Source organism: Strongylocentrotus purpuratus, unplaced genomic scaffold (genome assembly GCF_000002235.5).
Source record: "Strongylocentrotus purpuratus isolate Spur 01 unplaced genomic scaffold, Spur_5.0 spur5_scaffold_12, whole genome shotgun sequence".
NCBI classification, from domain to species: domain Eukaryota; kingdom Metazoa; phylum Echinodermata; class Echinoidea; order Camarodonta; family Strongylocentrotidae; genus Strongylocentrotus; species Strongylocentrotus purpuratus.
Window position 1 is genome coordinate 23,881,630 of NW_022145597.1, and position 14,401 is coordinate 23,896,030.

Here is a 14,401-nt window from a genome sequence, read left to right on the forward strand (position 1 = left end):
AATCCAAAAACGTCCGTGAATGAAATCCCATTTAAACAAAATTGAACATCACATTAATTTCCAATCTAGTGTGTCTGAAAACAAATGTTTCTTTAGGAAATAAATTCTGAAGCAATGGCATGGATTTTAAACAAATGACAACTATTGTAACCTTTTGCATGAGGGCAGCAGAGCTTAGAGTCACAAAACATTGAAGAAAATGCACATCTCCTTTAAACAATGTCCTTTAACCTTAAAAAGCAAGAATACGATTCATACCTATTATGAACAGTTTTGTTCTCAAGAAAATGAAGAAATGGTATATGACCTTAGTAGAAGAGTACAAAATATTAGGGGGCTCACAAAGAAAATGATATATGAATTTAATAGACCACCTATCTTGGGGGTGATGAAGTAGGTCTAATCTTCTATACTTTCTCAACCTTCCCCCTTTCCCTATCTCACTTTTTTCCCAATAACTTCATTTTATCACTACCTAATGTGGGGGGGGGGGGGGGAATACGCCACTGTGTCCAAATTGAATCGCAGAGAATATATTTTAATTAAATCTTAATTACAAGTTAAGATTCTTACCTCTTTGACAAAGTTAGCGTCAGCTTCTCTCAAAGCACAGTCTGGTACTGTTGAACAGGTGGTACGTAACGTTCTAGGGATGGTGGATGCCTGTATGCATGAATACAAAAACAAAATAAAATATACATTTATAATGTGTATGTGTATGGCACTTGAAGAAATATTTACTCAGCATCGCATGCTTTCAAGCGGGACTGCACTACTTGTAGCTACTTGCGCCCTCTATACAGCAAACAATGCCTAAGCGGTACCCGTTGATCCCCCATGGTCCCCTTTTTCTTGTGTCAATGGAGAGCTGATTTGAAGAGATAACCACCTGTCAGTGACCACACAGAGGAGGTCTAATCCCTCCTGGCCAAACTAGTGCAGATAGGCTTTAATGGTGAAGGAGTATGAAAAATGTATGTGTTAAACTTAAAGATATGTAAAATAAAACAGTCACATTCAGCTTCTCTGTGCACCTTATTCCTTGCCAGTGCATTTAGAAAAGGGCAAGCATATATATAGAACCCAGTACAGTCAGGGAACACAAAATGTGACCACTGTAGACAGGTTCTACAACACATATTGTGTTTCCGGGGAGACAGAATGCATGACCACTATAGACAGGTGGCCTTTACAGAGAGGTGACCACTAACAAAGGTTTGACTGTACATGTAACTCCAAAAGTGCAATGAGCTTGCATTAACAATTTGTTTTGGTTTAATAAATGTATAATTAGGACCTTGCTTTGCCATCAGCAGCCAAACCCATACCAGTATACTAATTAATAGTGTACTGTGTTTTTGGAGTAGAAGACACTATTCTGACACTCATACAAGAATTTCTTTCTTGAGTTATGTCCTCAAAGCAGGTGTTTTAGGCCTGATCCAGGGGTGGTAGTGGGCACTACAAATAAGGGGGGGGGGGGGGGTTCCCTCAACCATGCTCCCCTTGAGTAAAAAAAAAGAAGAAGAGAATTCGGGGGAAAATGGCATCTAACAACATTCCCCCCCCCCCCCCCCTTTGAGTAAGAAAAATTGGGAAATAATAGGGGAAAATAGGGAAGAATAGAGAAAATAAGGGAAAAAATATCGGGAAACCGATTTAAATCAGGTTTTTATCAGGCCTGCTGATCTCACAACAAAATAAGGAATTTAAACCACAACTCTAGAAAGTTCATCAATGGTACATGTAACTTATTCTACACCTGATGGCAGTAAAGGAGTTAACAAGTGAAAATCAAAATCAAAGAACAATATAAGTAAATGTCAGGCTCTGCCATTTGCCAGCATGACCTTTGAAGAATATTGCTACATAGAAGAAGAAATATCAAAATCTTTCTCTTATACAGAGCATGTATAATATCCCTTTATTAAAAAGGAAATATCTCAAATTTGATTTTCGATTTTTTTTTGTTTTTTTTTTGTTGTTTTTTTGTTGTTTTTTTTTGTTTTTTTTAAGTTTTGAGTTTTGAGTTTTGTTGATTTTTTTTTTTTTAGGGGGGATTTTTTTTTTAAATAATTTTTTTTTTTTTTTTTTTTTAAAGACTTATATTTAGGTAAATTTTTAACCAGTTAGTGTAAATGTATTTAAACAAAATTTGGCTCCAGACAAACAAACAAAAGAAGGGCAAGCCAAAAGTATTCATCTGGGGCCACATGGAACAGCCATTAGTCTAAGTTTTTGGACAACCCATCCTGTGTGATGAAATAAACAAGGGTTTCAAATGGGATGTTCGAGAACTTAAATAATTATGATTATTTCGAGAAACTGACCCAGGATGTCCCAAACCTTACAAGTTTTATGAGATTTTGAATGTAAATTGACATCAAAAGTATCACATAATAATAATATCTTGATAGTTCGTTCCTGTTTTCACGAAGTGAAGAAAATCTGCACGCAAATTGTATGGGATTATCATTCACTACCGTCAATTCGTGAAAATAGGGACAAATTTGTTTATCTAAGCTTCAGTAGTACTTGCAAATTTAATCATCATATCAAGGGGTTTAATATGTATATTAGTCATCAAAGAATGGGACAAAATAGCTTGGACTTGGCCCAGACAATCAACATTATTACAAGTGATGTCATATTTCTTTCACAGCTTAATATGCAATCACTGAGCTAAACCCAACATTGATCCGCCCAGCGAGGCCCATTAGGCATTTAATTCCTGGTCATTTTCCGGCGCATTACCGCTCTTGTGTGAATTTCATTACAAATGTCATGGATTTTTCAATCATTAGCCATAGTAATGTACATGTATTTGATGGATTAATAGTTAATTTGCCAGGGATTTCTATTCAATTGATGTAATAGTATATGTATAATCCAAGAAATGGTATTTATTTGAAGTGGTTGACATTCAGCATGTGTACATGTACAATGTATTAAAAATAGGAACAAGATGGCATTTGTGCATGACAATAAAGAAATTCATTATTTCTATGATTAGAAAATACCCATTATGAATAAATGGGGTCTATTAAATCTCTCTTTGCTTCATAAACCTGCTCTAGCTGTGTACTATGTTGATTGTGAAGATTCTCATAATGCGAGATAAAGTCCTTTTGCAGTTCTAAGCTTTCTCTGGTTGTTATGATATGTTGCTTGTGAGAATTCTTCACAAACTACATTAAAAGCCCTTTTGCATCTAATAAACATCTTGAGCCTATCTACTGTGCTTTTTAAATGAAGATTCTTTACAAAATAGTTAAAGTCCTTTGGCACCCCCAGGTGTATGACATATGTTTTTGTGAAAAATTTTCACAATATGCATTAAAGTCCTTTTGCATCTCGTGAAAATCTCCATCTATCTAATCTACTGTTCATGAAAATTCTTCAAAAACGCCTTGTAACCCTTTTGCAACTCCCAGTTTTCTCAAGCTGTCCACTGTGTAGTTTGTGACGATTCTTCACCAATAAGTCACACAACCATTCCATTCCCGATTGAAATTGTCCCCCGAATTCTAATAAAAAACTTAAATGTCTCACAGAGACTCAGCAATGCTCTCAAAATTGAAATGAAATCTCCCGTCATCTGCTTGCAACACTGAGAGGTGAGAGTATTATTGGATTGGAGATAGAGTGCTTGGTTATTTCGGGATATCTCTTCATCTGCAAGACTGTCATGCCCACGGTTTTCTTTCCAATATGATGCAAACTTTTGTGTGTAGAGATTTAGTATGTGCTACATGTATGCAGAGGCCAACCCCCTCCCCCCACCCCACCCCACCCCCCCACCCCCCCCCCCCCCCCCCCCCCATAGTGGTGAAGCTCATGTAAGCTCACCAATATAAACATGTTTTCATCTTTTTAAACAATATTGGTTATTTTACATGACTTTTTATTTAGTATTGATGTAGCTACACAATATATATATCTTTTTGGGGGGTATTTGGAATTTGATAATTAGATATTCATGAAGACTCTGTACCTCTGCCCCGTTTGGGAAACATGTATGTACATGCAGTGTACTTCTCCATCTACAAATTATTGCAAAACACAGTGAAATCATACGTGCATGTAGGTACGCATTGGCTAATTTTAAACTGATAAAAATAGTTGCTTTGTTTCATTGGAACTCTGTTGGGGGGAGGGGCAAACAGCTGACAGCCCCCCCCCCCCTCTTCAGTCCATGTATTTTGCTTTGAATGCTATAGGATAAGAAAACCACTTCTCTCTCAACATGAATGTCCTACCATCTGCCCACCCTCAACATATAGTGAAAAATAAAGCTTGAGAGAGAGATATAAATGAATGTTGTGTCAAATATTAGTAATCCTGTAAAGAATGGGGGCAAAAATCTATTCGCCCACCCCCAATTTGTTTCCCTGCTGGCTCAAGAAAGTGATAAATCTCTCTTTTAAGACTAAACCTTGCCAGACAAACAACCTCCCCTCTCAACATGAATGTCAAACCATACGCCCACACTCAACATAGAGACGAACATAGCTCGAGAGAGATAGAAAGGAATTCAAGAGAATGTGCCTAATATCAGTCATCCTGAAAAGCATCAAATCGCTCTGACATTTGAAGAGACACGCCTCATGTACAAAGCCGACCCTCTTAGCCTTATTCCAAACATGTTTTGGACCGAACCACGACACACAGCGATGTGTTCAGACTTCAAAACTCCATCGTTGTTTGTAAATAATGTATATGCACTTCCACATAGTATTTAAAAAATCATCCAGTATCCAAATTCAATTGAATACTCTAATTATGCCATTTTTAAAATTAGCACATGGCTTAGCTAAGTAAAATGGCTTATGTCTTATTCAGCTCACATCTATAAGTATTTTACTAGAGGAGACCAACTTAAGTTAAAATACTTACCGATGTTCATTGTGATGTCACATAGCAAATCCATCATTATGCATAATAAATGTGCTCCATTATATGTGTGCTTATATTAATTTGCTTGTGTCTGCGTAGGTTTGAAATATAACCTGCTTATGAAAAGAACATACATGCCAATCAAGGCAAAATAATTGACTTAGGTCTACTAGGGAGCTGTCATAACCTTACTGTAAATTAATTATCCAAAAGCTTCAATTGCATACAGAAGTTGACTTTTTAACTAAGCCAACCCCACCATAAAATATTCATATTTCTGACATTATACTGACCTGGCAATCATAATTTGGTAAGGCTTTTCATTCACATCATTTGGAAATTCACACCATTAAAAGACAATATGATGTTGGATGACAAAGAGGAAAGTGATACTGCTACAATGTTAATTACTGAGGTATCAGATTCCACACCTATTTCCCTGCTCATTCGGACAGATAATTGCCAAGGGGGTTCAACAATCTAATGAATTCTTCCTTCTGTCCTTCGCAAAAAACAATCACAAGATTGTCTTTGTTTCCACCATCCCATCTCAAATTCCCTTTTCCATTCCCCTGTCCATCTGCAGACAAAGACTCATATATCACCCAAGTCTGGGCCTGAAATATGGTTTGTTTACATATCAAACATCTTCCATACATTCAAAAACATGGTGATCATCGTCTGCACGGTTGCGTTCATACTACACCTTAATTTCTGATTCCAAGAAGATGGGTTGAAATGATATTTGGTTGATCCCTTCTGATATTTGAGGTTTGTTTTCTTCAGCTTCATAAAAATTGTCTGACTTTATGATGTGGTAGGTAAATAGGAAAATCATGATAAATAAGAGATAATAAATTTCTTAACAAAATACATGATTGCATTGCAAACTGTCCTCATATTATACAAAAAAACCTTGGGAGAAGAAAAAAAAGAAGCTAATAGTTCTGTTGACTGTAGACTATTAATTTTTAAGTGCTAGAAAAAGCTAATTCACTGAAAAGCATCTCTTACTTACTAACAGTGAATACTAACCCTTTTCTTTCTTTAATGTATGAAACATCTTATCCTTACATATATTGAGAGAACCATAATATATGCCATGTTGGTATTTTGGGGGTTTCTAGATTATCCTTCCTTGCAACTATTCTTGAGCCTGCTAAGAGCCAGAACGTGTTAAAATATATGAGTATATTAATGCCCTTCAGGCGCCAAACAGACTGTAAAAAAAATTATGCAAATATCCTGATGTGAACAGAGCCAGTATCTCCATGATTGTAGACTTTAACTCTGTAGATGAGAACCATCTTCCAATATGCTGGGACAACAGCATGTTCAATAATTAGACGCTTCTCTTGTTTACATAAAACATGCTCAGGCAAGATATTATTTCCAACTGATTGAATTTTCAAACATGGTCCTTCTCTCCCACCCCCCCCCCCCCCCCCAAAAAAAAAAATCTTGGTTATCATGCTACAAAGTGGAAGGCAAGCCTACTTTTAGCTGTTGCCATGGTATTTGCTTCTTAACCACTCAGATAGCTAAATAGTTGTATTCCCTCTAGCTTACCTCCCCCCTCCCCAACCACTTTTGTATCTCCAGTATATTACTGCCCTAACCCCCCCCCCCCCCATCACCATTGTTGGCATTATGCCTGTCAGACTTCTATCCACCTCGTTCTCTCTTGTTCATTTCTCTCTCCTAACCCTTTCCCTTTACCATCCCCTCTGTACTCTTTTTCTCCCCTTCCTCTCCCCTTCCTCTTCCCTTACACACGTATGTTCTCTGTCTCTGTCCTCAAAACCCTCCACCCCCCCCCCCCCAACCAATTAAATTCTGTCTCTGGACTCTCGTCTATTGTCAGGTATGTGCCACATGAGTCATTGTAAACATACTGTAAGAGCCTGTTTCGGGAGAGCCCAGGCGAGGATAAACCTCTACCCTGAAATGGATCTATATTTCTCTGCAAGTACAGTAGTCCCAGACATTCAGGTAAACACATTAACCAATTCAAATAGCACTTTGAGGGAATACACTTGACGGCGGTTCTGTGCATCACTGTATGCTCCATAAAACACAGGTCTCTACCACCTTTATCTCATCCAAGAGAGAGAAATCTTCTGATATGATCAACGACTTCTTTAGCATTACATGAACGCATATAATAACTATATGGTCACATTCAGAAATTTTCATTCTTGGGGTAAAACAAATGGATATAAGTATGCAATTTTATTTTGGGGGTAAAACAAATGAATAAAAAGGGTAACATTGCTTGGAATTGCACACCCAAGAAGTTAGTTACAAGGTCATACACAGAGTTGGAATAATTAATGAATGATCATGAACTTGTGTTTTTTCTAGGTAAATCCATAAGTGAAGACAAAAATTATAATCTTTTAATACACTTTGAAATTAAAACCCCCAAAATGAAATATTTGTGCTGTTTCAGAAATGGACAGAACAATGCTCAAGTATTAAACATGTTAACATCTTCATAAGATATCTTTGGATCAATGTGTTGAATGTTGGACAACTTGATTAGCCAAAGTAAACATATGTTCAGACTTCACAGAAGTAATAATCGTGTTTGCTGATCAACTAAAAGCTGGCTGTATTTTGGAAAATTAATTTCTTATCATGACCTTGAAATATAAATTACAATTCAATATGTTTTTATAATTCATAATTTTATATTTAATTTTTAATAGAATTTGATCACAGCAGTCTGGGAAAAAGCTGATCAGTCTGAGATGAATTCCCAACAGCGTCTGGATAATCAGTTATCTGATACGATCCGATTAATTTTTCAGATTATTCATTGAGGAACGTCATCGAAAATGCATGGGGTCAGGTTTCCTCTTTGAAAGTATGGGATGATAATTTTGTCTAAACATTAGGCCTGTCTTCATCAGCTTGAGATTGCCAAATATCCCGCTATTTGAACTAACCCGATCGCAAATTATCCAGTTAATTTGCGTCTTAATCAGCCCGAAGTTGAAATTAGCAGGATATTTGGTCGAGATAATCATCCCAAGATATGTCGGGCTAGTTTGCAAAATATCCCGCTATTTGTCCGGTGCGTCTTCACCAGACCGAAGACTCGCATTATGCGCGAATCTGAGCAAAAGATCTCGAGCTAATTTCTCGAGCTTGAGTTTCAAGTTTCAAGGTCAATCTCGAGATGATGAAGACGGGCCTATACTGAGAGTCAGAAGGGTGTTAACTCATCAGCTTTGACATACCGGTAATAATGATAGTTAGTAATAGAAGGTTACTTGTAAACATTTAGCACTCACGTTACACTACACACTCCTGCCATGGCGCTCCACCGCTTTTACAAATTTAACACCATACTAGCCCTCATTAGAATACGCAGGCATTTCATGGGCTTAAAGCCTGTCTGTACTAGTTGAGGCCAGGAGGGATTATAGACCTCCCTGCAAGGTCACTGACAGGTGGTTATCTCATCAAATAAGCTCTCAATTAACATACCAAAAAGGGGATCATGCGGTAACAACAGGCACCGATTAGGCATTGTTTGCTATATAGAGGGCGCAAGTAGCTATAAGTAGTACAGTGGGGAATTTAAACAAGACTGTAACATTTTTTTAGAGCATACTTGGTGTACTATAGGTTGATGTAAGGTGAAAGTGATCACTAATGGTAACCTGACGTTTGGTCCTCTCTTTATATCGTCACAGATATACACTATAAATGTAGGATTAGGAATTACCATTAACTGAATTTAATAGAGTAAGGTTATGGTTGGGAATAGCTATGGCGTTGAAGTTACAACAGAAATTTGGTTACCGTTAGTGTAGAAAATTTATTGTGTAGCAATTGGTGCCAAACAATGCTAATCTGCAAGCACATGCACACTCTTACTTGACACGCTACCACAAATTCCTGGAGCATTGAGCAGAGCCTAGATCTGTCAGTTTCTGGCTGTGTCAGGAGCGGCATAAGTACAGAGACTATAAATTGTAGTCTCATAATGTAGACACCGTTATGTGTAAAAAAAATTCAAGGAGTTATGCCTGCAAACTAGCAGAATGTGTCACAGAACCACTGTATCTTTCTTAATAGTCTATTGTCTATAATTAACTGCAAACTATTCTGTGTTTATGCTAGTGTCAAGTTCAAATGAACCACATCTTGAAATTCAAGTGTGCCATGGGGAAATGTTTTGAGGAAGGAGGGGGAGAGACAAGGCCAGAGAGGAAATTACTCCCAATTACAATCAATTTGTACTTATTTCCTACGCTGTGCATTGGGGAGTTCAGAGACGTACTACAGGAGCAAGTCAGTGTGGAAACTAATATGTCAAATTTACACCCGAATCGTCTCGACTATCTTGGTTAATTCTCTGAAGGTTTAAGGTGAATTTTCAAAATAATTGAAATGTATGAAATGAGGAATTTTATCTTATGAAATTCATAATGTCTCACACTTTCAGTTTTTCATTTTTAAACATTTTAAACAATTATCATACAATTTAAACTATGGAATGATGATTTGTTTGATATAGCATGCAATATCTTATAAAATACTAGCCCAGAATGTTAAGCTACCATTGACTTGGTATTCAACATGTACATGCAAAGTACTTTACATCAATTTAATATGACCCCAAAACACACAAAAATCTGTCTTCTGGTACTCTGAATGCTTGCAAGGGGTTTGCAAAGTTCTGTAAAACACAATTTGTCACCAATTACTCTTGACAAATGTTGAAATACCTCAAGTCACACTGGCGTCTTTCTAAATCCAATTTAAAACCGTTTTCACACTCAAAGATTAGAGAGCTCTTAATCTAGACCAACTCCAAAATAATTTTCCAGAGGAAATCTTCTTTGACTTGAATATATAACGCTTTCACCCTTTTTCTGTTTACCTACCAGAAATTCTATAAAACAAAATAAATACGAAACTGTTTGCATAGGATAACAGAATTAGCATGCGACTTGTAATTCACCTCTCTTTTTTGGAAGAGAGGAACATTTTTCTTTCACAAGTGTGAACAAAGTCCAGTTTTCAAGAAGTTAATTTCAACCACCTTCATATAAGATCTCTATACCCAACAAGAATGCCGGTTTATTCAGCGATAAGCAACATTTGACTGATGGAAATATAATCTTGTTCAATAAGATACAGATAAATGTGATACTCTTAAGGCGGATCCAGTTACATGTAGAGCCCGTTTCTGTTGTAAGTGTGAACTAGGTCTGAATTGTAGAAGTCAATTTCAACCAACCCCTGTCTCCCTATCTCCACCCAACAGAAGTGTTAGTTTACTCACCGATACGTCGTCGACGGGAAACAGCAGCATGAGCCGAAGAGGGTCATTGCTGAGTTGCGAGCGCTTCTGGGTCAAGTAGTTTTCGTACGCCACTGGCTCGATGATTTCTAGCTTTTCCTGTACAATTGATCAGATAAAAAGAAAGAGAGAGAAAGTTAGACAAGGTGGAGATTGAATACACAAGTGTTGATAGAAAATAATGAAATGATATATATTGTACTGATTTTTTTGGAGCCACTGGGCCATTCAACTCTGTGTTTAAGTAACGGGGTATAGGAAATTAAATGCTCTTACTGCTCTGACAGACAATACTTGGTTTCAAATCCCCAATCATCCAGTCATTTATGATAACATCACTACTGTCAACATACAGTGTAGCTGCATTCAACTCAAACTGGTACAAGATTCAATTTCACAAGACAATCATCATGACTTATGACACCAGTAAATAATTTATAAAGGAAGGAATGCTTGCCGATCCAGGAATCTAATACATATATTAGAAACCAGGGGCACATCCAGGATTTTGTAGAGGAAGGGGACCAACTCCTCCCACCCCCCCCCCCTCCCTCCCCACCCACACACACACACACACATACACAAACTCTGACAAGCAGGGGGTGGGATGTACCCTCACAATGCTAAACAGACAAAAAGCAAGTCCAGCAACAACAACATCAAAAGGTAACTGGGGATAAAATTACATTGTACATATGCATAAAAGGGGGTGGGGGGGGGGTCCAAATCCTTAAAACCATGGAAACGATGCTTGTATATAGGATATATGATGGGAACAAAGCACTAGTGGAGGAATATTGAATCAAAACCAATACTCAAATATCATTAGAATCCAGGTTCACTGATGAATGAACTTATAACTCTCAATACCAGTATCCCATTACCAAACAATCCTATTGAATCCTTTGAAAGTAAAGCTACTCAAAATGATTAGATTACTCATACTTTATTTGGGGCCAGAAGGGCATTATCTCACATCACTTATTGATTTTACACAAATTTAATGTCTTTCTGGCTCTAAATAGATGGGAAGCTGTCAGATTGTTTTATTTTACATCTTGTCTCGGCTTTCATAGTATGAGATCAGAAACAATAAACTCCCTTCACAAAATAGGATATCAAATAAAGCTGGATACGGGATTATATGACAACCTCTCAACTAGCATTAAATACTCCATCGTAGGCAATGCAGTGACTACTTGTATTGTACATGTATTAGAACATCATTATGTTAACATTGAGAAAGAGACATCATATTGTTAAATTTTACCTTTTTTGGGGAGGTGGGGGGGGGGGAGGGGGTGGCCTTTTAAAGCAAATGGGAGACGCACTTGAATATAAATGTGATATTCATGCATATGATATACACTTTGTATCTCTGTATCAACTTGTTTGTTAAGAGAGCTTCGGTTTTGACATACATGTAACTATACGTTCTGAAACTGGCTTGGAGCTAGGTAACTTTGGTGTGTGGTTTCTGTTTACAGTACATTTGTGTATTACATCTTCTCATCTATCTACTCAAATACAACCTACGAAAACATTTCTACACCACTGCATCTCTCGGACTCGAAAAAGGTCCAGTATAGAATCGCGTGCCAGGTGAAAGCTTTCTCTATGTGCCTTCTCAGTGACGGCATTATTGAATTTGCCCTCAACCGTTAATGCAACGAGACGGGCATTGCGACTTATTATCCCCATGAAAAGCTCGCTTGTAGGGGGGCCCGGTGCACATAATTTCCGGTAATTGCGGAAAGAAGTGAAATGCAGACAGGGTTGCGACACTTCTCCCAGGCCGTGCTCATCAATTTGAAATTATGGCATTGATACTCTACTTACATATATGTTCTATACCCTTGTGAGTGGTGTGATGGGGGCGGGAGTGGATGAGGAGGTATCTGTCTGAAGGTGAATGTACTATCCAATATTTATCAAAGTATGGATATTATTGTTTACCTAGCAGAAGTGTATTAGCTGAGAAATTCTAGATACATTATATTATAAGATTTTATATAAAATAACCACAAGAAATCCACTCTCTTTTATCTACCGTATTCACTTGTTTGTTTATTTGGGTATTATTGATGTTGCTTTTTTCTTTTTTACGGGGGGGGGGGGGGGGAGGTATAACAATGTCTTTGTACAATATTCACAAGAAATCAATTATATTTTTCATTGTTCACTCCATACATTCGTCCTTCCGGTATTACAGTATTGTAAGGAGTGCAAATGAATACAAAACAAAATTGCTGTGAAATATTCATTCAATAATCAATACAGCTGACATTTCCTTGTCATTAATGACAGGAGTCTATTCAAAGTCTTTTCATTTCTATACAGAATATAGACAAGAGGCATAATGATACATCGATCGATCGCAGACAGTGCACACATTGACTGTGAAATGAGCAAATATGTGTACAGTCAAGCGCAAGAGGACTCATTACAAAAGTTATGTTCACATGACAGTTTAAGCCATTGTTTTATACTTCCGGGGTTACCTTGTGGTTAAGGATTATAAGCAGACATATTCGTGGTTAAGAATAAAATTACTCAAAAACATAAGCTATGAGTGATCTCACAGTAATAGCGTGACAACTTCAAGTCAAGGGGGCTACTCGTTCAAAGTTATGGCATAATGATACATCTATTGCAGACAGAATACATAGTGACTGTGGAATGAGCCAGCTTACATTCAAGCAAAAGAGGAAACTCATTGAGAAAAGTTAAGTTCACACGACAGTCCATGAACTTAAAGTTTCAGCCATGGTTTTACACTTTGAGGTTACCCTGTAATTTAAGGATCATGCAGATATATTACTGTCAGGCTTCTTGTTTAAAACTCTGATACTCATTGTTATGGTACCTTGTGAACTGCAACAAAATAGTGGATAGTTTCAAACATTGCGGGTTTTGCAAACTTTAAAACCACAACAGGCCCGTCTGAACATGGCTAATATCAACAAAGACATTGACAGTATGAAGTACTTTGCATGCCTGCTCCCAAGTATGATTAATCAAACTTTCATGTTATACTTTACAAGTCATGCGCTTCCACCAAAAGTCATGCTTCTCTCACATCAATAATCTTCTGTTTGGAACCAGAAGGGCGTTATTAAACTCATGCACTTCAAATCAAAGCATCACAGAGCTAATGCCCTCCTTGCTCTCACTTTACAAGTCATGCGTTTCCACCAAAAGTCATGCTTCTCTCTCATCAATAATCTTCCCTTTAGAACCAAGAGGGCATTATAAAACTCATGTACTTAAGCAACACAGAGTTAATGCCCTCCTTGCTCTCAGCAAACACACTCACAACTCTAAATCATTATCATCAATCATGCATTAGGCTTTTATATGTTGGGCCACAAATGCTCCTCGAAATACACTCCCAAGCTATAAAGTGCAATTAAGCCAAGGAGACAACAAACATTATAAAGTTGAATACTGGGATCATAATTTTCCAGGAAAAGTGGGCGGTGATTGACTATTTCGTCAATAGTAACAAAGAAATCATGTTCTCTTATTAAACCAAGGATAAATATGAATAATTGTTGGATTTGACTCACCAAATATTGTTTCTAATCAGAATGGTTATTGATTTTAATAAAAGGCACACTATACATACATGCTCATCAAATAGTGTAGAGGAGAAGGTAGATAGGGGGGAAACTGAATAATAAAAGAATCACAGTAAAAACAAGTTCTTATAAATCATAATCAATTGCTAGGGAAACACAAAATGTTTCATTTATATGTACTGGCATGTACTTGAAGTAATCAATAACAGAATTATATTGCAACTGTTATAAATCATTTAGTTAAAGTAATTGTTTAGTGATCCTATTTGCACGATTTTATGATCAAATAATGTTCAACAGTATCTTTAAACATGTGGTTTTCCAAATAAAGCTATTAGGACTCAATTTTGATCTTTTCTCCACCTTACTCTCACCCTCGCATTAGTAATCAAGCCTGCTGGTGTATTTATATATTTGCGGAACCTAGATGGCAGGGGGAAAACAGGTGAATTGCTATGAGTAAGGCATGAGAAATGATTTGTGAAATTGTTGTCTCTTCCTCAAGTTCCTGTCACCACAGTTTACCAAACCTGCACAAGCTAGCAGACTACATGTACATTAAAACTTGAAGGGATGCAACAAAGGTGTCCTTTTCAAGAAATAA

General features: G+C 37.1%; 1 protein-coding gene across 18 annotated transcripts in view; it reads right to left on the reverse strand.

The window, feature by feature from the left end:
* The window catches only part of LOC587687 (dedicator of cytokinesis protein 9), a 125,649-nt gene that overhangs the window by 94,494 nt on the left and 16,754 nt on the right, over nucleotides 1–14,401 (reverse strand). For all 18 annotated transcript variants that reach the window (XM_030982171.1, XM_030982172.1, XM_030982173.1 and 15 more), the window contains exons 2-3: nucleotides 10,199–10,315; nucleotides 574–663 (exon numbers count right to left, since the gene is read on the reverse strand). In XM_030982171.1, the coding sequence (XP_030838031.1) occupies nucleotides 574–663; nucleotides 10,199–10,315 (207 nt within the window). The remainder of the gene's footprint in view (nucleotides 1–573; nucleotides 664–10,198; nucleotides 10,316–14,401) is intronic.